Source organism: Canis lupus, chromosome 21, assembly GCF_011100685.1.
Source record: "Canis lupus familiaris isolate Mischka breed German Shepherd chromosome 21, alternate assembly UU_Cfam_GSD_1.0, whole genome shotgun sequence".
NCBI classification, from domain to species: Eukaryota; Metazoa; Chordata; class Mammalia; order Carnivora; family Canidae; genus Canis; species Canis lupus.
In genome coordinates this window covers 37,960,203-37,987,920 of record NC_049242.1, presented here as the reverse complement: position 1 = coordinate 37,987,920, position 27,718 = coordinate 37,960,203, and the positions used below count along the sequence as shown (strand labels likewise).

Below are 27,718 nucleotides of genomic sequence, written 5' to 3'. Positions count from 1 at the left end.
TGGAGCCTGCTTTTCCTCCCTCTGCCTGTGTCTCTGCCTCTCTCTGTGTCTCTCATGAATAAATAAATAAAATCTTTAAAACAAAACAAAACAAAAAAAATCCATACACTTTATTCAGGAGAAAGACTTTCAGATCTATTCATTGTTTACTTTCATGACCAATCCCAATTAGCTTGGTTAACTAGTTTTCTGACACCTGCTGATAATCGATAACAAATGGTGAAGGGGACAGGGAGTCTGTTAGAGATAGATAACAGTAAGAAGTAACACCAAACAGCAAAAAGTGATAAAATAACTATTAAAAAGCAGGTAAAAATTCAAGATACACCAAGTCTGAGATCATTTAGTACATGGCAAGGAGGTTTTATAAGCATTTAGAGCATCACTGATGATGCCACAGTAAGATGGTGTTATCAGGGAAATAAAGAAATATTCTCATCAAGATCTCAGTAAGTACAAGAGGGTATAAACATACAAGAAACAGAGACAACTAAAACGTATTTAAAATGGAAAGGCATTACGTGTAAAAGGATAAACCTAGGATTACCTGATAAAAATGTACTCAAAATAATCAAACATTAAAACAAAAATAATCACATTTCTAGAGACTGCTAGCTAATTATGACTAATAATTACTATTTTCTTCCTTGGTGAACTATAAAATTAGCATATTTGTACTAAGAATGTGAAGTTTATCCAAGAAATTTTATTTTTTTAATTTATTTATTTATGATAGTCAGAGAGAGAGAGAGAGAGAGAGAGAGGCAAAGACACAGGCAGAGGGAGAAGCAGGCTCCATGCACCAGGAGCCCGATGTGGGATTCGATCCCAGGTCTCCAGGATCGCGCCCTGGGCCAAAGGCAGGCGCCAAACCGCTGCGCCACCCAGGGATCCCTATCCAAGAAATTTTAAAAAGTGAATCTAAGCACTGACTTTTTCTTTTTAAAATTCAAATGATTAAAAAAATATTATAAAATTCAAATAATTAACATGTAGTATATTGCAAGTTTCAGAAGTAGAGTTCAGTGATTCATCAGTTGTATAAAACACCCAGTGCTCATCACATCACGTCCTTCTTAATGTCCATCACTCAGTTCCACATCCTCCTTCACCACTCCCCTCCAGCAACCCTCAGTTTGTTTCCTATGGTTAAGAGTCTCTTATGGTTTATCTCCCTCTCTGATTATGTCGTTTTATTTTTCCCTCCCTTCCTCTATGTTCCTCTGTTTTGTTTCTTAATTTTCATATGAGTGAAATCATATAATTGTCTTTCTCTGATTGACTTATTTCACTTAGTATAATACCCTCTAGTTCTATCACATCATTGCAAATAGCAAGATTTCTTTCTTTCTTTCTTTCTTTTTTGGTGGCTCAGTAATATTCCTCTGTGCATATATATACTACATCTTCTTTATCCATTCATCTGTTGATGGACATCTGGGATCTTTCCATAGTTTGGCTACTGGGGACATCGCTGCTATAAAAGCACTGACCGTGTTCTAGCAACACTTGTTGAGTATCTAACACCTAGGAATTTGTAACCAAACTGTAAACATTTTTTGGTAAGCCATATCTGAAAAAATGTCAAGGTTGTTTATAATATTACTAAGTCACTACAGCATCATTTCAAATCATCAACTGTATGCCACCTTTTTTTCCCTAAGAGACAACTCCTACTCACTATGTCCGGCATTAGTCTCCATTCTCCCAACATAGTGTTCTTCTAAACCTCATTTATAAACTCTGGTATTCACCTACCTACAGCAAATATCTCCACTAAAGAAGATCACTGCTGGGTTCTGTGATTTCAAGAACTTATTCTTTAGGCATCCTCTTCAAGTTACTTTCAATAATGGAATTATGGACACTGTGAAGCAATTAGGAATAAATGTCATAGTAAATGATAAACAGCATAGTATTTAACAGAGTATTCAATTTAATAAACTATCTGGTATATCTCAAGGACCAGAGATACACAAATGAGTAGAGATAATGTCTCTGTATTAAAGAACACAAAACAGGGCAGCCTAAGTGGCTCCGTGGTTTAGCGCCACCTTCAGCCTGGGGCGTGATCCTGGAGACCCGGGATAGAGTCCCACGTCGGGCTCCCTGCGTGGAGCTTGCTTCTCCCTCTGCCTGTGTCTCTGCCTCCCTCTCTCTCTCTCTGTGTCTCTCATGAATAAATAAAATCTTTAATTAAAAAAAATAATAAAACAAAAAATAAAGAACACAAAGAGGTGAGCGAGACTTGTCAACACAAATAAAATGAAGTGTTAAGAGCAATAATAGAGGGGCACCTGCATGGCTCAGTGGGTTAAGTATCTGCCTTCAGCTCAGGTTATGGATCCCAGGGATTCTAGGATGGAGACTGCATTGGGTTCCCTACTCAGCAAGGAGTCGTCTTCTCTCTCTGCCCCTCTCCATGTTCATGCTTTCACTCTCTCTCAATCTCTCAACTAAATAAATAAAATCTTAAAGGAAAAAAAGTGATAATAGATACACATGAGAAAGAAATGACTCAATTTGTCAAGAGAGGAAAGAAAGAAATGAAGATAGAATCTAGCTTCAGTTTTAAAATGACATACAGGGCAGCCCGGGTGGCTCAGCGGTTTAGCGCTGCCTTCAGCCCAGGGCCTGATCCTGGAGACTGGGGATCGAGTCCCATGTCGGGCTCCCTGCATGGAGCCTGCTTCTCCCTCTGCCTGTGTCTGCCTCTCTCTCTCTCTGTCTCTCATGAATAAATAAATAAAATCTTTAAAAAAATAAAAATAAAATAATAAAATAAAATGACATGCATTCCACACAACTATGTAAAACCTAGCTGTAAAAACGAGAACACGCAAAACTTAAAATACTTGTTATACGAAAAGTGTTGGGATTACAAATGCCTTTTTCTTATTTTCATATTGAAAGGCAATGCCTGTTCCTCAATCCTATGGTTTTCATGAGGAGGATTTTTCCCCTAAAAACTCTAGCCTCTCTCTAACTCTTTGTTACTTTCTTCCTAAAACGGGAATGGTGACTTAGGTGATTGGCAAATTTAGACATAAGCAGACTTGTACCCACTGCTTTCTGCTCTTGGGAGCCCACCCGCTAGCTGGAAGCAGCTCTCTAGTGTTCCTCCATGGTTAGGTTTCTCCATAAATAGGGAGGAGGTTCCTGGCCCTGTCCTGCCTGTGGCCAGGTACATCTATGTAATTCTGGGGTTCAGTAGTAAAAAACAAAACTGGGGTACCTGGGTGGCTCAGTGGTTGAGCATCTGCCTTCGGCTGAGGGCATGATCCTGGGATCGAGTCCTGCATTGGGCTCTCCAGAGGGAGCCTGCTTCTCCCTCTGCCTATGTCTCTGATGTCTCTGCCTCTCTCTGTCTCTCATGAATAAATAAAAGCATTTTAAATAATAAAATAAATGAAAATTAAAAACTGCCTGCACTGATGAAGCAAGTTCTCCAGTACAAGCTTTATCAGCAATGAAGGTGGTATTCTGATCTCTTATCTGTCACTCTTTTTTCAATTTTTTCAAGATCAAAAAAAAAAAAAAAAAAAAAGCCTCCCAACAAACCAAAGTCCTGGACCAGATGGGTTCACAGGTGAATTCTACCAAACCTTTTTTTTAAAAAGATTTGTATTTATTTATTCATGAGAGAGACACACAGAGAGAGGCAGAGGCAGAGACACAGGCAGAGGGAGAAGCAGGCTCCTTGCAGGGAGCTTGATGTGGGACTTGATTCCAGGTCTCCCAGACCATGTCCTGAGCCGAAGGCAGACCCTCAATCGCTGAGCCACCCAGGTGTCCCTCTACCAAACATTTAAAAGAGTTAATACTCATTCTCTAAAACTATTCCAAAAAATAGAAGAAAAGGCAAAGCTTCCAAATACATTCTGCAGACCAACTTTACCCTGACGCCAAAACCAAAGACACTACAAAAACAAAACGAAACGACACAACAACAAAAAGCTACGGGTAAATATCCCTGATGAACATGGATATTAAAATCCTCAACAGGGGTGTCATCAAAACAGTATGGTACTGACACAAAAAGAAACACATAAATTATGGCGAGTACAGAGCCGAGAAATAAATCCACATTTTAAATGGTCAATCTGCAACCCAAGAGGCAAGGCAAGTCTCTTCACTAAATGCTGCTGAAAAAAACTAGACAGCTGTATGTAGAAGAATGAATTTGGACCACTTTCTTACACCATATACAAAAATAACCCAAAATGGATTAAAGACCTAAACATGAGACCTGAAACTATAAAACTCCTAGAAGAAAATACAGCCAATAATCTCTCTGACACCAGCCTTAGCAACAGTTTTCTAGGAGTGACCCTTAAAGCAAGGGAAACAGAAGTAAAAATAAACTATCAAGACTATCCCAAAATTAAAAGCTTTTGCACAGCAAAGGAAGCAATCAACAAAACAAAATGGCAATCGACAAAGTGGAAGAAGATATTTGCAAACAATATATCTGAGGTGTTAATATCCAAAATATTTAAGGAATTTATAAAACTCAACAGCAAAAACACAAACCATCTGATTTAAAAATGGACAGATGACCTGAATAAACATTTTTCCAAGGAAGACATACAGATGGCCAAAAGATACATGAAAAGGTACATCAGCATCTCTAATCATCAGGGAAATGCAAATCAAAACCACAAGGAGAGGGATCCGTGGGTGGCGCAGCGGTTTGGCGCCTGCCTTTGGCCCAGGGCGCGATCCTGGAGATCCAGGATCGAATCCCACGTCGGGCTCCCGGTGCATGGAGCCTGCTTCTCCCTCTGCCTGTGTCTCTGCCTCTCTCTCTCTCTCACTGTGTGCCTATCATAAATAAATAAATAAATAAATAAATAAACCACAAGGAGAGGGATGCCTGGGTGGCTCAGCAGCTGAGCGTCTGCCTTTGACTCAGGGCATAATCTCTGTGTCTCTCAAGAATAAATAAATAAAATCTTAAAAAAAAAACACACACACACACAAGAAGATACCACTTAATATCTGCCAGAATGGCTAGTATCAAAAAGGCAAGAAATAACAATGGTTGGTGAAAATGTAGAGAAAAACGAACCCTCATGCACTGTCGACTGGAATATAAATTGGCACAGCCACTGTGGAAAACAGTATGGAGGGTCCTCAAAAAATTAAAAACAAAAATACCATAAGACCCAGTAGTTCCATTACTGAGTATTTACCCAAAAAACAAACAAAAAACCCCACTAATTTGAAAAGATATATTTTTTTAAAAGATATATGCGTCTGTATGTTGGCAAATTGAACACCAATAAAAAATAAATTTATTATTAAAAAATAAATAAATAAATAAATAAATAAATAAATAAATAAATAAAAAGATATATGTGGGCAGCCCGGGTGGCTCCGCGGTTTAGCGCCGCCTTCAGCCCAGGGCATGATCCTGGAGACCCGGGATCGAGTCCCACGTCAGGCTCCCTGCATGGAGCTTGCTTCTCCTGCTTCTCCCTGCCTGTGTCTCTGCTTCTCTCTCTCTCTCTCTCTCTCTCTCTCTGTCTCTCATGAATAAAAAAAATAAAATCTTTAAAAAAAGCTTTAAAAAAAAAAGATATATGCATTCCCGTGTTTGTTGCAGCATTATTTGTGTTTGTTGCATTATTTACAATAGCCAAGATATGGAAGCAGCCATCGACAGATGAACAGATAAAGAAAATGTGGTACATATGTGCAATGGAATATTACTCAGCCATATAAAGGGATGACAACATGGTTGGACCTAGAAGGTATTGTACTGCACGAAATAAGTTAGAGAAAGATGAATATCATGTAACTTCACTTACACATGTAATCTAAAGAACAAATAAAAAGGAACAGACACATAAAGACAGAGAACTGCTAGTTGCCAGAAAAGAGGGGGCAATGGGCTAGGGAAAATAGATGAAAGGGAGTGAAAGGTACAAGCTTCCAGTTATGGAATGACTAAATCATAGGGATAAAGGAAGAGCATAGGCAATATGGTAAATGGTATTATAATAGTGTTATATAGTGATAGATGATAGCTACACTTCTGGTGAGCCCTGCATAACATAAAGAGATATTCAGTCACTATGTTGTTTGTACAACTGAAACTAATGTAACAATGTGTGCCAACTATACTTCAATTTAAAAAAAAAATAAGGGGAGGGTAATGGGGGAACACCTGAGGGGTTTACTTGGTAGAACATGAAACTATCGATCTCAGGGTCATGATTTCAAACCCTACATGGAGGAGAGAGCTTACATTAAAAAAAAAATTATATGAGGGCCCTCTTGTTGTTAGACATTACTGTATTTTATTCCTCTTCAATTCCCTTGTGCCAAGGTCAAGACAGGCACTGGGGGAGTAGCACTTTGGGGTCTCAGCTCTTTTTTTTTTTTTTTTTTAAAGATTTATTTATTTATTTATTTATTTATTTATTTATTCACGAGAGACAGGGAGAAAGGCAGAGACATAGGCAGAAGGAGAAGCAGGCTCCATGCAGGGAGCCAAATGTGGGACTCGATCCCGGATCCCAGGATCACAACCTGAGCTGAAGGCAGACACTCAACCGCTGAGCCACCCAGGCGTTCCTGGGTCTCAGCTCTTATGCAGAGGTTTCTTATTAGATTACTGACTTTGGACAGACTCTAGATTTTATGTCTTGAGTCTAGCCATATCTAACAAAAGCAAATGTTCAAAGTCTCTCGGGATGGTCAGAAACTCTTCCAGTGAATACCGGAATTAATGTCTCTTCCCTCTCAGAATTTTTACTGAAGGAGAGCAGAGCAGAATTTGCCATCCCCGAATATGCTGGCATGTGGATTACTATGAATTAAAGATACCGGAACAGCATAGGAAAGATAGTCAATAATACTGTAATAACTTTGTATGGTGATAGATGATCACTACACTCATCATAGTGAGCATTTCATAAGGTACATAATTTGTCAAACTGCTCTGTTTACCTGAAACGAATATAATACTGTATGTCAATTATAGTTCAATAAAAATTAAAAATTAAAATATAAAAGGTATTTGAGAAACAGTTGGGGCAAGAAGGACACCCTAACCCTCTTTTGTTTCCCCTACCCCCAAAAATCTCCAGTGTGAAAGGTACCTCTCCTTGTGCCAGGAGGGTAGAAGGCATCCTCATCAGCAGAGACAGAGAAATTAGAGCCAAGAAGGCTGTATAAACAAATCTTGCTATTTCTTTACTAACTTACTGCTCTAAGCCCAAACCCCTTTGTCTTGTCAGTTCTTCATAAATGTACTGCTTCGTTGTCTAAAATGAATAAAAAAAACTCCTGCTTTGGTCACTTCTTAGAGTTTCATATTTGTATGGGGCTCCCATAAATGCAAAATTAAATTTGTTTTTCTCCTGTTAATCTGTTTTATGTGAATTTAATTATTTAGACCAGCCAAAGAATCTAGAAGGAGGGAAATGTTTCCTACCCTACACTACTTTCACTTCTTTTTTGGGGATCTACGATTTTCTTGCTCACTGATTCCTATCAAAAGGTATTCTATAGGGACACCTGGGTGGCTCAGCAGTTGTGCGCTTGCCTTCAACTCAGGGTGTGATCCTGTGGTCCCGGGATCGAGTCCCGCATCGGGCTCCCTGCGTGGAGCCTGCTTCTCCCTCTGCCTGTGTCTCTGCCTCTCTCTCTGTGTCTCTCATGAATAAATAAATAAAATCTTTAAAAAACAAACAACAACAAAAAAAGTATTCTATAAAATGTTTAAAACTGTAGTTGTTTCTGTTGAGAGAGTTCTTAGGGGTTTCTTTATACTGAAAATGGCACTTAGCATGGTATTTTCTATGTACCAGCAAAGTCATTTGGGGCTAGTTAATTCACCTTTCTGCTTTAGTGTCCAGCTGCAAAACAGGATCCCAATACTTACTTCACAGACTTAAGACGAGCACCCAGAGTGACTACTTTCTGAAGGCTTTCTGACTCTCCTCCTGGAAGAGTTAGCTCCTTCCATAACGTTCCCATGTTTATACCTGTGCTATATCACTTACTACATTGAATTGTAATTATTTATTTACATTTTCTGGGATCCCTGGGTGGCGCAGCAGTTTGGCGCCTGCCTTTGGCCCAGGGCGTGATCCTGGAGACCCGGGATCAAATCCCACGTCGGGCTCCCAGTGCATGGAGCCTGCTTCTCCCTCTGCCTGTGTCTCTGCCTCTCTCTCTCTCTCTCTCTCTCTCTGTGTGTGTGTGACTATCATAAATAAATTAAAAAAAAAAAAAAACTCTGGTATTTACATTTTCTCCCTTCATTAGATAGAGTTTGAGCTCCTTGCAATACAGACCCTGCACCTGTCATCTTAGTATCTCCAGGGCCTGGTATATATAAAAGGCAATTTACAAATACACGCTAACCCTGATAAAATTAGTTTTTCATTACTTTCCTACATTAACTTCTCAGACATTTGAAAGGTGCTTTCTCTCATGTGCCCTTTTCGTTGTTCCTTTGATAAGTAATTCTATCGAATTTGAAAAGTTTATTCTCTAAGTACTCATAAACATGAGAAACAAATCGCAAACTATGAGGGAGGAAAACTGACAAATCCACCAGTAAAGTAAAATTTTTCATATTCTCTCCAGTTACTGATAGGTCAGGATGATTTTTTATTTTTATTTTTTTATTTTTTTTTTAATTTTTATTTATTTATGATAGTCACACACAGAGAGAGAGAGAGGCAGAGACACAGGCAGAGGGAGAAGCAGGCTCCATGCACCGGGAGCCCGACGTGGGATTCGATCCCGGGTCTCCAGGATCGCGCCCTGGGCCAAAGGCAGGCGCCAAACCGCTGCGCCACCCAGGGATCCCTGGGATGATTTTTTAAAAAAGTCACTAAGGGGGCATCTGGGTGGCTCAGTTGGTTGAGCATCTGCCTTTGGCTCAGGTCGAGATCCTGGGGTCCTGGGATCGAGTCCCACATCGGGCTACCTGCGTGGAGCCTGCTTTTCCCTCTGCCTATGTCTCTGCCTCTCTGTGTCTTTCATGAATAAATAAATAAAATCTTTAAAAATAAATAAATAAATAAATAAATAAATAAATAAATAAATAAATAAAAAGTCACTAAGGACAAAAAAAAAGCGTGACAAGAACATTTTATAGCTTTTACCTACCAGAGAGCTCACAAATATTGTACCTAAAAATTGAAAAAGATGTATTATTTTCAAGCACATGAAAACCAATCATGTTAGGCCACATTCTTTGCCCACCAGGCAATTAAATCAGAGAACAACAATAAAGTATCTAGAAAACCTGCATTATTAGAAATTATTATTATTTCTAAACAACTTACTAGTCAAAAGGAAAATGAAAATCAGGAAATGCTTAAGGCTGAACAATAACAATACTACACACCAAAACTCTTGAGATTCAACTAAAGCAATATTTATAGGTAATTAAATTAAAATGAGGTCATTAGGGTGGGCCCTCATCCCATATGACCAGGGTCCATACAAAAAATATTGGGACACAAAGGCACAGAGGGAAAACAATGTGAAGACACACAGAGAAAGTGCCACATGAAGGGGAAGACAAGACAGATGTGATGCATCAACAATCCAAAAAATATCTAAGATTGCCAGCAAAACTCCAGAAGTTGGGAATCAGGCATGGAACAGCTTCTCCCTCAAAAGCCCTTACAAAGAAATCAACCCTGGCAACACCTTGTTCTTGGACTCCTAGGCTCCAGAACAGAGACAATGGATTTCTGTGGTTTAGGCCACCAGGTCTGTGGTGCTTTGTTATAGCAACCCATGCAAACTGTTACAGCAATTAATGCAAATACATTCTTTTAATAAATAACTAAAAATTCAGTGGTATAAAGCAACACAAGTTTATTTTCTTACCGTTCTATGTGTCAGGACTGGTCTGACTGAGCTAACATCAAGGTGTTGGCAGGGCTTCATTCCCTTCCGGGAACTCTAGGGGGAAATCCACTTCCTTGTCTTTTCCAGCTTCCTGAGGGTAGCTGCTTTCCTTGGCTCCTGGCCTTCTCCCATTTCAAAGCCAAGGGTGGGTTGAGTGAGTCTTTCTCACACTGTATCACTCCAACCCTACTGCCACTATCACCTCTCTTTCTGTCATCTCTTCTGTCTCCCTCTTTCACTTTTCAAGTGCCCTTGTGATTACATTGGGCCCACTCAGATAATCCTGGTTGATCTCCCCATCTCAAGGCCCTTCACTTAATCTCATCTGCGAAGCCCCCTTTGCCATGTAAAGTAACAAATTCACAAACAAAAAAAAATAAAATAAAATAAAAACAAATTCACAAATTCCCAGGATTAGAACAGGGACATCTTTGTGGTGCCATTATTCTGTCTAGTAAAGCTGAATGCGAACATAACTTGCAACTCAGCAATTCTGCTTCTAGGGATCCCTGGGTGGCGCAGCGGTTTGGCACCTGCCTTTGGCCCAGGGTGCGATCCGGGAGACCCTGGATCAAATCCCACGTCGGGCTCCCGGTGCATGGAGCCTGCTTCTCCCTCTGCCTGTGTCTCTGCCTCTCTCTCTCTCTCTCTCTCTCTCTCTCTCTGTGTGACTATCATAAATTAAAAAAAAAAAAAAATTCTGCTTCTAGATGCACATATGCACCAGGAGACATTTACTAGGATTTTCATAGCAGCATTGTACATAATAGAAAAAACTGAAAGGCACCCAAGGGTTTGTGAACAGTGGAATGGATGAATAAATTTTACTATGGCCACACAATGAAATACTAGATAGTGCTGAAAAAATAACTACAACTATCCAAATCAACATGGATGAATTTCAGCGCTCAGCGGCTGGGCGCCTGTCTTTGACCCAGGGCATGATCCTGGAGACCCGGGATCGAGTCCCACATGGGGCTCCCTGCTTGGAGCCTGCTTCTCCCTCTGCCTGTGTCTCTGCCTCTCTCTGTGTGTGTCTCGTGAATAAATAAATCTTTAAAAAAAAAGAAAAGAAAAGAAAAAAAGAAAACACCAGAAAAAAAAGGTTATGGAAGCATTCATAGAGCGTGATTCTATTTACTTAAAGTTCAGACATAGGCAATACTAACAACACATTATTTACTTAAATACATTCATGAGGATTATAATTATAAAGATAGGCAAGGGAATGAATAGCAAAAAAAAAAAAATCAGGATAGATGTGTTGCCTCTGGCACAGGGAGAAGGAGATGCAAAATAGGTTATGCAGGGAACTTCTAAGAAAATGAGTGGTGAGTAGATGACTTTGGTTTTATTTTCTTCTTTAAACCAAATAAAACTATACACATGTATAGTCTTTCATGTATGGCATTTTTCTTTTTTTTTTTTTAAGATTTATTTATTTATTTATTTATTTATTTATTCATGATAGACCTAGAGACGGAGAGAAGCAGGCAGAGGGAGAAGCAGGCTCCATGCAGGGAGCCCGACGTGGGACTTGACCCCTGGACTCCAGGATCACACCCTGGGCCAAAGGCAGGCGCTAAACTGCTGAGCCACCCAGGGATCCCCTTTAGTTAGCGTTTAAATTTGTAAACGAAAAATAAATAAATAAATAAATAAATTTGTAAATGAAAAATGCCATATATGGGGATCCCTGGGTGGCTCAGCGGTTTAGCGCCTGCCTTTGGCCCAGGGTGTGATCCTGGAGTCCAGGGGTCAAGTCTCACGTCGGGCTCCCTGCATGGAGCCTGCTTCTCCCTCTGCTTGTGTCTCTGCTTCTCTCTGTGTTTCTCATGAATAAATAAATAAAATCTTAAAAAATAAAATAAACGCTAACTAAATAAATGTAAAATACACTGAATGCAAGTTGTATGAAACAAAAGGAAGAAGTAGTCAAACAATATACTCTAACTGATGGAAGGGGGCGGGTAAAGAAGATCTTTATCTTATAAAAATAAGATATCTGCTAGGTATCAATACAGAAGGGAAAGTTCTAGGTTATAAAAGAAAAAGACAGTGGGAAATACATTCCTCTGCCCCAAGTTCTAGGAACAAGCTTTTAACAATCACTTAAATAAACGTGGATTAACTTGTAAATAATAAGGTGAACAATGTCATAAACTGTCAGAAATGACTCAGAACTCAGCTGGCCTCAAGTTTTGCTTGGCTAACACAGTTGTTCAGTTTGTTTTGTTCAGATTGAATGCCCTCAGGCAAAGTAGGCAATAGTCAGTTCACTTCCCATTCTTCTTAACCCTCCCCTCCTTCCGCAACATATAACATAAATGTGTTATGTAGCTGGACTCTGAGGGCACTTGAGTTTGAGACCAGCTGCATCCTGATAAGTCACCCTGAAACAACCACATCAGGTACCAAGTATGTTTTCAAGGTCATTATGAACTAGGCAATCAAGAGTCTCTCCTATCTCTCTCTTCTCTTTCCCGTTACTCCCCACTCCCTACTGCCCCTTTTTACCAAGGATATCATTTATCACATAATTGCAGATAACTGGCAAAATTAAAAGCAGTTTTTGGAAAACTATGACTGCAGGCGCACATGCTCTTTATAGGAAATATAGCGGGACTAGGAATCAAGATCTAGGCTCTAATCCCTGTATCCCAATAATTCACAGCATAACCTAGACACGATATTATCTCTCTGCAGTTGGATTTCTTTCCTTTCTATAAAATGGTGTTTCCATTAGATAAATTCTAAATCTCTCTTATCTTCTATAGCTATATAAACACACTATGTTAATCTTGAAAATTTCGGCAAGTATAGTTTGTTCTTGCTTTGGATGGGGTATAGAAGGCAGAAGAATGTGTGAGGGAAATGGGCTAACACAGCAACCCAGTGGGAAGGAAAAAGATTAGGGCCTCCTTCAGAGGAGGATAAAAAGTCAGAGGACTTTTGAAGCATTTTGAAAACAAACTTTATACAGTTTTACTCCTGGGTGACCCAACTTACCTTTCACTCAGTGTGGGAAAACATATACTATTACTATGGGGATGTTACTATTTCATATGATATAATGAAAATATTCTATCTCACATCATCACCATTTCACATGATCTCTCGCCTTTTTTTTTCACCTTTTATTTTTAAATATGGCCAACTCTGTTATAATGGTGCTTTGTCCTCAGCATACACATTAATTTGAGTATCACTGTACTTTCTAAAGATTCTTAATCTTATTTGTTTCTTAAAGGAGATTTCAACCTGTGTGAATGGTAAAAGCGGGAGAAAAAAAAAACTACAAGTCAATAACAATAAGCAGTCCTCAAAGAGCTAGAACCAAGGATGGAGGTGAGGAAGGGGTTCCATAAGTCCCCAGATGGCTTTTTAAAAAACAAAACAAGCAAAAGGCTTTTAAAAAGCAGGTTATAAAGGACCTTTGCAAGCAAGGGTCAAGAGCATGAACTTTATCCTGTGAACAATGAAAAACCCAAGAGATTTTTAAGAGTGAGTGATCTGATTAAATCTGTGTTTTTGAAAGATAACTCTGATGCCAGAGTACATACCATGTTTACAAAATAGAACATAAAATAATTACCTAGGTTGATAGTTTGCTACAAAAATATTAACATGAAATTAGACTAAAACACTCTTTAAAGCCATAAAATAAATTTCACAAATACTTAGGTATTATTAAAGAAATTCATACCAGGGTTTGCCTTGCAAATTCCTTAACAGGGTAAACAATCACTTAAACTTTAAACTCTTTTTTAAAAGCCTCCATCTTACATGTGTATATCTTTTTCAAATAAAATTAACACTTTAAATAATATTTATGGGCTTTAAGGCCACAGAATTTTTAAATATTTACCTAACCATTTAGAAAGCACTTAGCATTTTAGGTATAGAAAAATTTCTCACACACTAACTTACACCTCTCAAAACCTTGTCCTTACCTAGTCTATCACACACAAAGAATCTGGTTGAAAAGCTGAAATCTACATTGTACAATACACAATTTAAAAGGCGTAGATATGTAGTTTGTTAAACTCTGGTCAATGCTTCTATGTAGACAACTGATTTTTTTCTCTTTTAGCTTTCATCTGACTGCTGGCAAGCGTACTACAAACTTAGTGCTTCTTTCCATTAACCCACCAGTAGTAACTAGATTTAAACTTTAAATCTCTAAATGCTTTGCAGGAAAACGACAAAAACCCTTCGCTAAGAACTGACAAATACAAAGCTTTTACATCAAATACCACCAATTTCATTATGAAAATCAAGTGTCTTACAAACACATGCCCTTATTTTTCAACATCATACTTATCCTAAAACTTAATAGTTTAAATCCACTCTGACACAACTAAAAACGTTTATACTAATACGAATTATCAATCGTTCTTCAAAGATGTTCATAAAAGGGATCCCTGGGTGGGGCAGCGGTTTAGCGCCTGCCTTTGGCCCAGGGTGCGATCCTAGAGACCCGGGATCGAATTCCACATCGGGCTCCCGGTGCATGGAGCCTGCTTCTCCCTCTCTCTCTCTCTCTCTCTCTCTCTCTCTCTCTCATGAATAAATAAATAAAATCTTTAAAATTAAAAAAAATATGTTAATAAAAATATTTAAATTCTTAAGGAAATGAAAGTATAGCAATTTTGTTATCAATCCAAAAATGAATCCACATATGCTTTTTAGAAGTTCTTATTCGAAAAATAGAGTATTTGGTTCATCTTTTCCAGTGAAAAACTATAGCTTAGCAGTATCAACGTTCAACATTTAAGTTTCAAGAACTACTCATTTGTGATGTTTTAGTTATATTTGTATCTATAACTTACTCAAAGAAATGGATTCTAGAATTGAAAGTATTATAAAATCAATGTACTGGGATGCCCTAAGTGGACAGGATCCTGAGACTCAGAAAGGCTCACTTACTAAAACTCTTCCAAAATCATACAGCAGAGGCAAGACTTTACTCTTGACCCTCTGCCTATGAATTCAGGACATTTTTTCTCCCTGTACCAAGTTCTACCCAAAATCTTTTTTGTCTTCCTTCACTTTCTGAAACAAGAAGGTAGCTTCACAATTGTCATTATACATAGTTCAGCACTTAGAAAATTAGGAAATCTGGGATCCCTGGGTGGCGCAGCGGTTTGGTGCCTGCCTTTGGCTCAGGGCACAATCCTGGAGACCCGGGATCGAATCCCACGTGGGGCTCCCGGTGCATGGAGTCTGCTTCTCCCTCTGCCTGTGTCTCTGCCTCTCTCTCTCTCTCTCTGTGACTATCATAAATAAATAAATAAAAAGAAAATTAGGAAATCTCTTGATCTCTTACTTCCATAAAAGTACTGGTTTCCCCTTAATATCTTTAGCATAATCAACCTGCAAACAAAACCACAGACCCACTGTTAAACTTCAGGAATTTGGCATAAGTAAAAATATGTGTTATTACAATCTCTGTTAAGTCAAAAATATCTAGTAATTCCTAGCAATGCCATAATAGTATTATTTTATGACACTGCATGTTAAATAACATGTATAAATCCTCAGAATAACATCATATAGTTAAGATCCCAAAAATGTTCCTATTCATAGTGTAACGTGTTTTCTTGAAATAAGAAAATCTGTCCTTTTTAAAAGTGAAATTGTATTTTCCTCTAATACAGATAATAAATGGAGCAACCTAGCAGTAACAAACACCTCTGCACCTAGCTGAAGGCTGGAAAAGGTTGCGGTTAAAGAGCACCAGACTAGGATTAAGAACCAGGAATTTTCAATTTACAAGAGAAGAGCCACAATGACTAGGCCGCCAGATTACATTTAAAATACATTAAAGCACAATACTATTAAATACAGGAAATTTGCCTGCAAATGTGATGAGATTGCTAAAACACTTTTCCGGTGTTAAAAAAATGCAATCTATTCACAAATAATCAAACCAAATGCCATACTAGTCTATGAAAAGAGCTGGTACGACTCTGCTCTGCAGTAAATCTTCTCACAACAGTTTTTCTCCTGACACACATTTTTCTAAGCATTGTCTAGTATCACTGGCTGTAAACTTAGAAAACAAAAGGCGTAACATTTTTTTGAACAATTCTTTCTAGCCCTGGCCAAAATAACTACAGACCACAAAAGCAGCCCCGGAGAAAACTTTCCAAGAAGCAAAGTGTGGTCTCATTGGAACACTACAGGATCAGTGTGAAACATAAAATCAATGTAGCTAGCTTGAAGATAATACATTGAGAGCATCCGATGTAGCAAGAACAAGAAACTTTTGTTTCAAATACACTGGGTTCCAGTGTAAAACACATCATCAATCAAAAAGTCTGAAAACCAATGGTATAGACTCCCACTCTCCTAGTTAAAAACCTCTACCCTCATTCTTTTAGTTGCTTAGAAAACAGCATAGAAAACGGAAAGGTTTAGGTTCAAATCCCTGCACTGCCACTAACTGGATGTGTGAAGGTGGGTAACCTCTCTACGCCTCAATTTACTCATCTCTAAATTGAGGTTGTCATCTGCCAAGCAGGGCTTCTGTGAGGATTTGGGACAATATATGTAACGTTTCACACCTAGCAAATGTTAAACGAGTAGCAACTTTTTGCTGATTTCTTGATGATGTAGAACAAGATTTCCCTAAACCACATAAAGACAAACTCTTCCCTGACCGGTGATTTCAATTCCTTTAAAAAACAAAAACATGTAAATCTACAGGGGGGGGGAAAAGAGGGGTGGGGGGGAGAAGGGGGGGAAATGCTTTTGGCATCTTTCCAGACATTACCAAGTTTAAAGGTTAAATTGTTACAACATTCTCCCAGTTATGCAACAAATACACACGACCATGAGTTACTCTGTAAAAAATTATAATGGCCTATATACTACTGAGATGGGGGGGGGAGACAATCCCTTAAAAATTATTTCCAACAATCTTTTCATCTACACTAATCCTCAATTCCAAAGCTCATCAGTGTTCATTGTATGATCTCAGATTCTTCCTCTCGATTATCAAGAATGAAACCGCACTCACACACACACACACACACACACGTACATGTTCAATCTAACGGGTGTATGCTATGGTTGGGAGGACAGCACCATTGTAACAGCGACAAATAGCACCGAAAAAGACCTACGTCAGTCTATGCCAAAGGGGCAGCCGTCGATGTATTAAACCGCCAATAACTCACTTCAATCCTGAGAACTCGTGTACCGGGATGAGAAAAGTCTTTTAAAAAGTGCAATATGATCCGTGTGCTATTGCATTTCTATTCCAAGACCCCAAAAAAGGGTGCTTTTGAATGTTTCAAGCGCCTCCTTGTCATTCAGAGACTCTTTCCAGGACAACCCCCCCCCCACCCCACCCCACCGCACCCCGGTCCCCCAAGCACCCTGGAGGCGAGCGCGCTCCCAGGTACCCGCATTCGGGCTGGGCGCCGGGGCGCCGGACCCGCGCGCGCATCGCGCATCCTTGGCCGTGAGCCGTACCTGCTCCCGGGAGATGCAAGGCAGCGAAGGTCTCCTGAACATCTTGCAGCCGCCGGAGCGCCCGGCCGGGGTCTCCCCGAACGACACGCAGCTGGACCTCCTGCGGGGTCTGATCACAGGCACTTTGTCGTCGGCCGCCCCGGCCGAGCGAGCAGCGCGCGGAGCCTCCCGGATCGGAAAGAAGTGCTCGAGGCCCAGGGCCAGCAGGCAGCCGGCGACCCCGACCAGGCAGGCGAGCAGCGGCCGCAGCGCGGCGGGCAGCGACCCGAGCCCGGTGAACGAGACCCACCAGACCCAGCCGGAGAAGAGCAGCACCAGGGCGCTGTGGCCGAGCCTCGCGGGGCGCGCGAGCGTCAGCAAGCCCACGCAGCTCAGCGCCGAGCACAGCCGCGCCGCGGCCGGGGCCCCCGCGGGGCCCGGCGCCCACGCCCACGCCCACGCCCACGCGCGCCACAGCAGCGGGTCCCCCAGGTAGCAGCAGGCGGGCAGCGCCAGCAGCCACCACGCGCCGCCGCCGCCCGCGCGGCCCGGCCCGGCGCCCCGCTTGCTCCGGGTCAGGAAGCAGGTGAGGAAGAAGAAGGCGCAGGCGATGCTGAACAGGGGGCTGAGGCTGTGCGAGCACACGCTCAGCAGGGTCCGCAGCCGCGCGGCCCCGGCGCCCAGCCCCAGCCCCAGCCCCAGCCCCCGGGCCCGGGCCCCGCGCCCAGCAGCAGCGCCAGGACAAAGGCGGCCAGGGCGCCCAGCGGGACGCGCGCCCGGCCGAGGCGGGAGGCGGGCGGCGGCGGCGGCAGCTCCACGTTGCACAGGCGGCAGAGGTGGAACAAGAAGCCGCGCGGGGGGTCCTGCCGCAGGGGGCTCACGCAGCTCTTCACGTAGCCGTTCCTCGGGCCCTCGGGGGGCGAGCCGGCCCCGTCCGCCGCCGGCGGGCACCGCATGGCCCCGGCTCCCGCTCGTCCCGCCGCGGGGCTCCGCGCGCCCCTGCTCGGACCGGGCCCCCCGGCCCCCGCCCCCGGCCCCGGCCCCGGCCCCGGCCCCCGCGCGCCCGGCGCCCCCCGGCTCCGCAGCGCCTCAGGGCTGCCCCCGCCGCCGCGGCCCGGGGTCCCCGCCGCGCGGCCGGAGGAGCGGCGGGCTCGGCCACATGCCGGCGCGGGGCGCGGGGCGCAGGGCGCGGGCGGAAGGCGCCCCTCGGGGTCCCCCGGGCGCGTCCCGGCGGCTGGAGACGCGGCGTCGCCTCCCAGCTCCGCGGGCCGCGGCCGTCCCCTCCCGGCCCCAGCCTGGTCCGTTGGGCGCGCGGGCGGGCGCTCCTCCCCCGAGCCTGCCCCGGGCGGCGCGCGCCCCTCCCGCCTCCCGCCGCCCGCCGCCCGCGCGCGCCCGCGCCCCGTCCCGCCGCCCCGGGGGCGAGCAGGGACCCCGCCGGCCGCGCCGCGTGCGGGGACCGCGGGGACCGCGGGGGCAGCGGCCGCCCCGGGGCGAGCACCGGCCCCGCCCGCCCCCCGGGACCCCTGGCGCGCAGGCTCCCCGCGCGGGTAAGTCGAGCCACGCCGCCCGGCACTCGGGTCACCCCCGGGGCGCGCGGGAAGGACGGCGCTTGCGGCCCCCCCCACCCCAGGGCCGTGCTTAGCTGGGAAACTGAGTTAAGGGGGAGGTGGAGGAGGGGGGCAGCCGCGGCCAAGCCCATCCCGGTGCAGGGTGGGCCCCCGGGAGCCGGCCCCGCGCTCGGCGGCGACGTGGACCTCCCGGGCTCGGCCGCGGCTCCCGGCGACGAGCGTGCACGTGGGCTGCTGCCCGAGCACCCGAGGCCGCACCGCGGAGCTGCGGAGCTGCGGGAACCAGCGCCGCGCCCCGCTGCCCGCCCCGGCCCGCCCCGGCCCACCCCGTGTCGCCCCCAACAAGCCCCGAGAGGACGCTGTCCCACAGTCGCTGCACGCCCGAGTCTTTTTCACGGTAACAGCACGTTCTTCTAGAGAGGGCGCGTGGGAGCATTAGAAGTCCTCCCCGAGACCATTGCCCAGTCGGGAAGGGTCGGCCACCAAAGAAGCCAGAGTCCGATGCTGTGAATCGCTGGTGGAACTGGCCACATGGAAACGCTGACTTGAAAGTGAGGACTTCGCTGCGCCCCGAAGAGACGGCTCTGGAATCTGACCAATCCTAACTGCCTCAGTGACTGAACCGTGTTTCCAAACTCCACCGAAACTCTCCCTTCGGCCTCATGACAGGCCTGCATTTCTCAAAGAGCTAATTCCACATTTTTCCAGGGAGATGAGAAACCTTACTGTGTGGTAAATCCCACAAACAGGCCCATTTTTCACCAATTAATCTCTGCCCACAGCCATGACCTGAAACAGACCGTCTTCGCATATGGCCATAGTTCACATACGTAGCAGAAATCGCTGAGAAATTAGCACAAGCATTTGACCAAGATGAATAAAGGACCAGAATTCCCTCTTCTTTTCTGTCTCTCGGACAAAGGGGAAAATATTTGATAGAGTTTTCAAATTGATTACCCGAATGCTTTCCTTAAAAGATAAAAATCTATGGTGTCTTTTTTCCACCATGACAATGGAAGTTTTTGTGCTTTTTTAAGTATCATTTCAACACAACTCAACAAATATATGTTTTAAGTGATATGCACAGAATGTATCACTACCACAGCGCCTGGGTGATTCCATTGATTAAATATCTGCCTTTGCCTCAGGTCCCAGAGTCCCGGGATTGAGCCCTGAACTGAGAGCCCCAGATTGAATCAGGCTCCTTGCTCAGCAGAGAGCCTTCTCCCTCCCTCTCTGCCTGCTGCTCCCGGTGCTTGTGCTCACTGTCAAAGAAATAAATACAATCTTAAAAAAAAAAAAAGGAAAAAAGAACTCACTACCAAAGATTAAAGTAGGAAACTTTCTGGATACATTTTGAGCTTTTTGCAGAAGGGCATGAAAAAACTGTCAAAGGCATCACTGAAATGCCCGTGATAAATTCTCATGAGAAATAATAAACTGATTTCAAAATTAGAACAAATTCAGATTAAAGTTGTTTTAAAGCCTTGGGTAGTAATCTGAGGTGGGGGATAGGCATGGTAAGAGCAGTGGACTAGAAATCCATCTCATAGCTTCTAAACCTGGCCCAGCCATTCAGGCCCCGGCATTAAGCAAGTCACATTAACATTTCCAGGCCCCATTCACCTCAATTGTAAAATTGCCAAAAGCTAATTTTGATGACCTTTAAATTTCTTTCTGGTCTTAAAAAGCTTGACGAAAGTATATAGGCATCCTAGGATCCATGCTTCGGATTGCCAAGAGCAACCTTTCGATTATTTGTACCATCGAATTAAAGCAAACTCTCAGTGTTGACAAATCAAAATAAAAGAATTTGTATCAAAGAATTATTATCTGACAAGTAGAACTCAAAATACTCTTCATACCTCCCAGTTCTTTCACCTTCTTTCAGCTGTCTTCCCAGGTCTTTATAAAGCTAAAAGCCCAACTCTCTTAATAACCTATATTTGGAATGCATACCTCTAAACACCAACCCCAGCACCTGACAGGATTCTAAAATAAAATGTAAGGATGTAACCAAAGACCATCAGTTTACTTAACTAAAAATATGCACAAAAAGAATGAGCTTGCTATGTTTATAGCAACTCCCTTCTCTGTTTACAATCCATGTCAAAGATTATTAGTAAGCTGCATTTCTTAAGAGTTCAAATTATTTTGCCAGATTTAAACAACCAATAGAATTACTTAGCTCTTGTGTTTAGGTTCAGGAATGTATGACCATTATCTGTTGTGGGGAAGAAAAAAAAAAAACGACCTAAATTTACAGCATACCTTTGACTTTTCTCAATACTCTACCCCTGCCTTATTTTACCTGACTTTGCCCTTGCTTGCATCTTGACCCATGATCCCTCCACCAGAATCATTCTCTCCCAGTTTGATGATCCATGACATGGATCCTAGTGCTTACCACCCAGCTTCTGAGTTATTCTGGTGCAAGGCAACCCCCTGTGTCTTCCTGTATTCTTTTTTTTTTTTTTTAATTTTTTATTTATTTATGATAGTCACAGAGAGAGAGAGGCAGAGACACAGGCAGAGGGAGGAGCAGGCTCCATGCACCGGGAGCCCGATGTAGGATTCGATCCCGGGTCTCCAGGATCGCGCCCTGGGCCAAAGACAGGCGCTAAACCGCTGCGCCACCCAGGGATCCCGTCTTCCTGTATTCTTTTTTTTTTTTTTTTTTTTTTCGTCTTCCTGTATTCTAAATGGAGTTCTTGCTCTCAAGTTCCAAGGAGCACTTTTCCCATGTTCCTCAGTTTGTAGGATGAGAATTTTGGTCTCCTTTTTAGGTACCCACACTGGTAAACTGATAGTGCCCCCCAATTAACTATGGAAGAACTAAAACTCTGTTTAGGTCTTTCCAGTCTCAGGGCCCAAAGCTCTGCCCCTAACCACTAGTCCACTAGTCTAGTAGCTGAGGATCTCCCTTGACAGACCTTCTAGATGCCACTGCCTGCCCACCTGTCTAACCTTATAAGCACCAGGTGAGATGTCCCATCAATGGGCTCAACCCAACTGTTAGAACACCTGCCTGCCTCTTCATCTAGGATCTCTGGTGCTCACCACTGCTGGCCTGGAAATTGCCTTCTCTACAAATTATCTCATGCTCTCCTTAACCTTCATCCTCAGAGAAGCGAAATAACAGTTGAGCTTCATGTTAGAGCTCAGCTCCTCCTCCCCACCTGCCCTGTCTCCTGATAAAGTGCAACTATACCTTGCACTTTTGATCTTGTTTAAGAAGAGAGGCTTATTGGGATGGCTGGATGGCTTAGCGGTTGAGCCTCTGGCTCAGGGTGTGCTCCTGGAGTCCCAGGATCGAGTTCCGTGTCAGGCTCCCTGCATAGAGCCTGCTTCTCCCTCTGCCTATGTCTCTGCCTCTCTCTTTCTGTGTGTGTGTGTGTGTGTGTGTGTCTCATAAATAAATAAAATCTTTAAAAAAAAAAAAGGAAGATAGGATTATTTTCTAATTCAAAAATGCAGATGTAAAGAAACTCCATATCTTGAGCAGAATTCCCAGAAATTCCTTTCTAAAATTAAATACTTTTGAATGGCTCTTAGCAGATACACCTGTTGGTGACTATTACAGTTATGATCATGGAATGTAAGAAGGAAAGGCTGGTAAAGGGGTTGGATGAGGAATAGGACTCCAGTCATTACCCCTGTCCTGTGTCAGGTCACTACTCAGGATGAAAATGAGCAGCCTCTAAAGATCTGCTAAGAGCTGTTGAAAAGCTGGGAATAATTGGCTACCAGTTCTTTAAGAGCCTTTTTATTACTGTTCCCAGTCTACCGTGTTGCCTCTCAACCAGCATTTTAAAACGTTCAAGAGAAATATTATGCAAACAAACTCATGGTTACCAGGGGGGACTGGGGGGGATTAAGAAGTGGACTTGTAAAGAGTACCTGGTGATGTATGGAGGTGTTGAATCACTATATTTTACACCTGAAACTAATATAACACTATGTTAACTGACAAATTTAAATTAAAACTTTAAAAAAGGAAATATGCAAATAAAAGCAGAATGCTCTTAATGAAATGGAGGTGTCCCCCAAGGCCTGACATCCCCAATTAGGCAGTTCTGACACCTTCTACTCTGACCTGAAGGCCCTCTCTAGAACCCTGGGGCAAAAGAAGGGTGGGGGAGGAAGGGTGGGAAAGGAAGAGAGAAAAGGAGGAAGGATGAAAGGGAAGGAAAAGGAAGGGAGGAAAGGGACCGAGCCTAGGTGGCTCAGTGGTTGAGCATCTGCCTTTGGCTCAGGTCGTGATCCCAGAATCCAGTCCCACATTGGGCTCCCTGAGAGGAGCCTGCTTCTCCCTCTGCCTGTGTCTCTGCTTCTCTCTCTCAGTCTGTGTCTCTCATAAATAAATAAATAAATCTTAAAAAAAAAAAAAAGGAGAAAGATTTTAAACCTCTGAAATAAACCATAAAAAATGGACTTAATAAAATGGACTTGAACTGGATTTGTGAAAATGCTTAGAACTGTTAAGTGCTTAGAGCTGTTATGTGCTGTTTCTAAAATGCAGTTTTTCTGAATTCAGTAATAAAAGCAGCCTTAATTTCTGAGAGATAATGATATAAAGCAGTCTGACGAATTCTAAATATCAAAGAAACTTTCAGGAATAGCCCTACATGTGGCTCGATCTCAAGACCCCGAGATCACAACCCGAGCTGAAACCAAAAGATGGATGCTTAACTGTCTGCACCACCCAGGCGACCCTTGACTCACCCTTTAGTTCATTTGACAAGTGTTTACTGAGGGCCCCACTATGTGCAGAGCATTCTGCTAGGTGCTATTTATTTATAGCAACTCCCTTCTATAAACTATAGAATTCTTTAGAAAACTATAAAATTCTTTAGAAGCTTCCTCAAGCTGCAGGTCTGTGTGGGAGATAGGGCTACATAGGCTGTACACAGACTGTTAAGGAGTACAAGAGAATATATGATAAATACTGTCAAGAAAAATGCTTCAAACATATTAAAAAAGAAGAGACTCGTTCTTTCCAGAGTCTCCCCACTGTATGGTTGCCTCAGTGTATTTTCGCAATATGTTTCTCCTCTACCAGTTCCAGTTCTCTCCCCAGTCTGTCTGCATGGCCATCTCCCTATCTCTCTCCCCTCTCCCTGCCTTCTCTCTTTCATCTTTGTATTTAATTCCCTCATGTTTTTGACTTCTTCAGTTCTCCTATTCACCACTCCCCTCCTCCAATATTTAATCTCTCTCTCTCTCTCTTAATGAGTGCATTCGTTCATTCAACATTTATTACGTATCTGGCATTGTGCCGGGCAGTGTGCTAGGAGACAATGACACAATGATGACAGGTATAGTTCCTGCCTTTAAGGGTTGATAGTGGAAGCTAGAAAAGCAAAAAGACTGCAAAAGACCAGGGTAATAGATACCGTGATGTGGGGGTTAGGAAGCACAGTGTACTCTGGTAGTTCAGAGGGACACCTAACCCAGGCCAGGGTGGGAATAGGAATTAGGTAAGGAATAATGTTCTTGAGGAATCAGAGAAAGAGATTTCTAGGGCTTGGTATTGAAAGGTGAGTAGAAGTTACCCACACAAAGTAGGGAGAAATATAACCTGGGCAAAGGAAGCAAGCAAGTGCAAAAATCTGAGGAACACGACCATGGGGCATTTGGGTAATTTCAAGTATCCTTTGACTGCAGGATTAGGTATACAGGGACAAAGAACAAAAATGAGGAGGCTAGAGAGATGATGTGGCTTTAATATGGAACTGGAATTTATTGTTACTATTGTTACTATTATATAAAAGTTCATACTCTGTTAGCCTGTTTATTTATATGGCTACCTCTTCATTATAGTCTTCAAACACAAGAATTCTGTCTAGCTCAGTCTTAGCTCAACCTCCATGCCTTGACTAGCAGAGTACTCAGTTAATACTAAAAAAAAAAAAAAAAAAATTAAGTAAGTCTCTATACCCAACACTCAAACTCACAACCTCAAGACCAAGAGTCACATGCTCTACTGATTGAGCCAGCCAAGTGCCCCAATACTCAATGTGTGTTTGATTTTCTCAAAAAAATTTCATAAATCAGGTTTTTTTTTAGTTGTATATGCTTGGATGTTTTTTATCAGTCAATGAATTTAAATTGAAACTCTTGGGGTGCCTGGGTGACTCAGTTGGTTAAGTGTCTGCCTTTAGCTCAGGTCATGATCCCAGGGTCCTGGGATCCAGCCCCCCACTGAGCTCCCTCCTCAGTGGGAAACCTGCTTCTCCCTCTTCCTCTCCCTGTTGCTCCCCTACTTGGGCACGCTCTCTCTCTCTCTCTCTCTCTCTCTCTCTTTCTCTCCCTGTGTCAAATAAATTGAAATCCTTACTACATGATTAAATACAAAAAAGTTTCCATACTGTTATTGAAAAGTGTTTTTGTTAACATCCATTTTCACAAAATCAGTAAAAGAACCCTTTCTATCTTAGATTTATAGAAAACATTATACATATATTTATGTCTGGTTTAATTTCCAACATATAATAAGTGTTTAAGAGCATGTGAGTGAATTTTTTTTTTTAATTCAGATGATGGTACTTGGATGTCTTTTGCCATGAAAAAAATATATTCTACTACTTTAAGAATTTTCCTTTCTCTATTTCTTATTTTCAGAGCAACAATTGTATCTATGACAAATCCACCATACTTTTTATGAAAAGCAACTGATAAAGGTATTAAATATATAACTATTAATCTGAAATTTCCTGGATTTTGTGTATTAAACCTAAAACCTGGAACTTGAACAATAAACAGCAATGCAAACTCCTTCCAAGTTTTCCTGTTCCCTCCTTAGACAAGCAGTAGTTTCTTCGGCTCTGGCTATCCCAGCAGATCTGAAGGATCACAGCCACTACGGTGGCAGCCTACCGTTGACACTGAACTTGTGGTTAATTGTGGAGTTTTGCCACAAAACCACCTCACTACCACAAGCTGGATTTTTGCCCAGGAGAGTGACAAACTGCCAGGCCAAGCAATATCCAGGAGGCAGCAAGAGCAAACTGCCTTTTACCCCAGACAGCAGTCGTTTCTGGATTCCAAATGGAGCCAGCAGCGGGGCACACCAAGGAAAAATGTAGACGCATGCTTTCTCCACTAAACCTCCTGAAAGTGTATTCTTGTTGTTTTGCAAGAGCAGCTCAAAAAGTTTCATCCGAGTCATCATCTAGCATCATCGATAAATGTAAGGCTATTCTGTTCATTAGTAAAATTTTTTAAATAAGCATTGAGACTGGAAATAAAATTGTGATTATATCACTCCCAACTACTAAGTGAGCCGTCTACACATGATCATTGCAAATAGAGCAAATAATGTGTCTCTGTGTGTCAGTAAGCAGCACACAGCAGCAGGCCGCTCTGGAAACTGGGCTGCATGCTGAGAAGGAAGGAAACTAGTCGGTCATATCTAGTTACCACTTAGTAGCTGCATGACCTTGGAGATCACATCATGTCTCACGTTACCCAACTCATCTACAAAATGGGGATAACAGTGTCTCTGCCACAGGGTCATTGTTATGGACTAAATTAAATTAATACATAAAATGACTAAAAATTACTAGATGCTCAGTAAATGTATTTTTCTTACATCCTACCCTGTTCCTTCCTTCTCCCCATCCTTTCAGGGCTTTTCAAGATTCTGTCAATTTTGAGTTTTGCCAAGGGGATCCCCCAGATTAGATCATCTGCTCAACTCATCTTCATGGCTTGCTTTCTTTTCTTTTCCCCAGGCTTTCTTTCAATGCCATTTTGCTCAGCTAGGTCTTTGTCTTCCTAACTATGCAATCAAATAGATAAATTAGCAACTCTCTTTAATCAAAAGGCAAACAACGCTATAGCAGCTTTAATGTTCTATTCTAACTCTGTACTATAAGTGCAAGGAATTTTAATACATTAATTCTTAAAGGAATGGCTGCATATAATTGTCATAATTTTGTGGTCCTGGGGATCCCTGGGTGGCGCAGCAGTTTAGCGCCTGCCTTTGGCCCAGGGCGCGATCCTGGAGACCGGGATCGAATCCCGCATCGGGCTCCCGGTGCATGGAGCCTGCTTCTCCCTCTGCCTGTCTCTGCCTCTCGCTCTCTCTCTCTCTCTGTGTGACTATCATAAATAAATTTTAAAAATTAAAAAAAAAATTTTGTGGTCCTTTCATCTTGGATTTCATTCTGCTGAAAAGATGTTGATTTAAGGCCCACATGTGGTAACATAAAGAAATAGGAAAAATAAATCAAACCTCAATAACCAATTTCATGCATTAAACTTAGTGAAGGCAAGAAAACATCTATGTTTGCAAACGTTTATTCATTCGTTCAGCATGTGCCGGGCATTGCCCTAGACACTGAAAATACAAATATGAATAAGATATAGTCCTTGCCCTCAGTTTGGTAGAGGAGAAAAATGTAAACAAGTGCAGTACAGCATGAAATGGTCTAATATAGCTCTTACCAGGTACAGGGGTGGGATAGAGAGGAGTTCATAGATAAAGACATGCTAGTTCAGGTATTGAAGAATAATAGAGATCCCTGGGTAGACAAGGAGAAAGTTGAGCATGCCAGACACAGCACAGTATGTCCAAAGGTATGGAAGCATGAAACAGCATGAACATTTCTGCACCCAGGTTGGTATCATTTGAGATGGTGGGAGGGTTAGCATGGAGAAATGAGAGTGGATAGGCAGGTGGAAGTCAAATCCTGGGAAGCCCAGTAGACTATAGGCCATTCTGAAGAGCCTGGATTTTATTCTGTGAGTGATAAGGAACCTTTAAAGGGAGACGCCTGGGTAGCTCAGTGGTTTAGCGC

At 42.7% G+C, this 27,718-nt stretch overlaps 1 protein-coding gene across 1 annotated transcript in view; it reads right to left on the bottom strand.

Annotated features, from left to right (window-relative positions):
• Nucleotides 1-18,324, bottom strand: part of LOC119865018 (phosphodiesterase 3B) — a 168,123-nt gene extending 149,799 nt beyond the window's left edge. The window contains 2 exon segments of the mRNA XM_038569119.1: nucleotides 17,368-18,030; nucleotides 18,033-18,324. Coding sequence (XP_038425047.1) covers nucleotides 17,368-18,030; nucleotides 18,033-18,302 — 933 coding nt within the window. The 5' untranslated portion in view covers nucleotides 18,303-18,324.
• Between the last annotated feature and the right edge of the window lie 9,394 nt (nucleotides 18,325-27,718).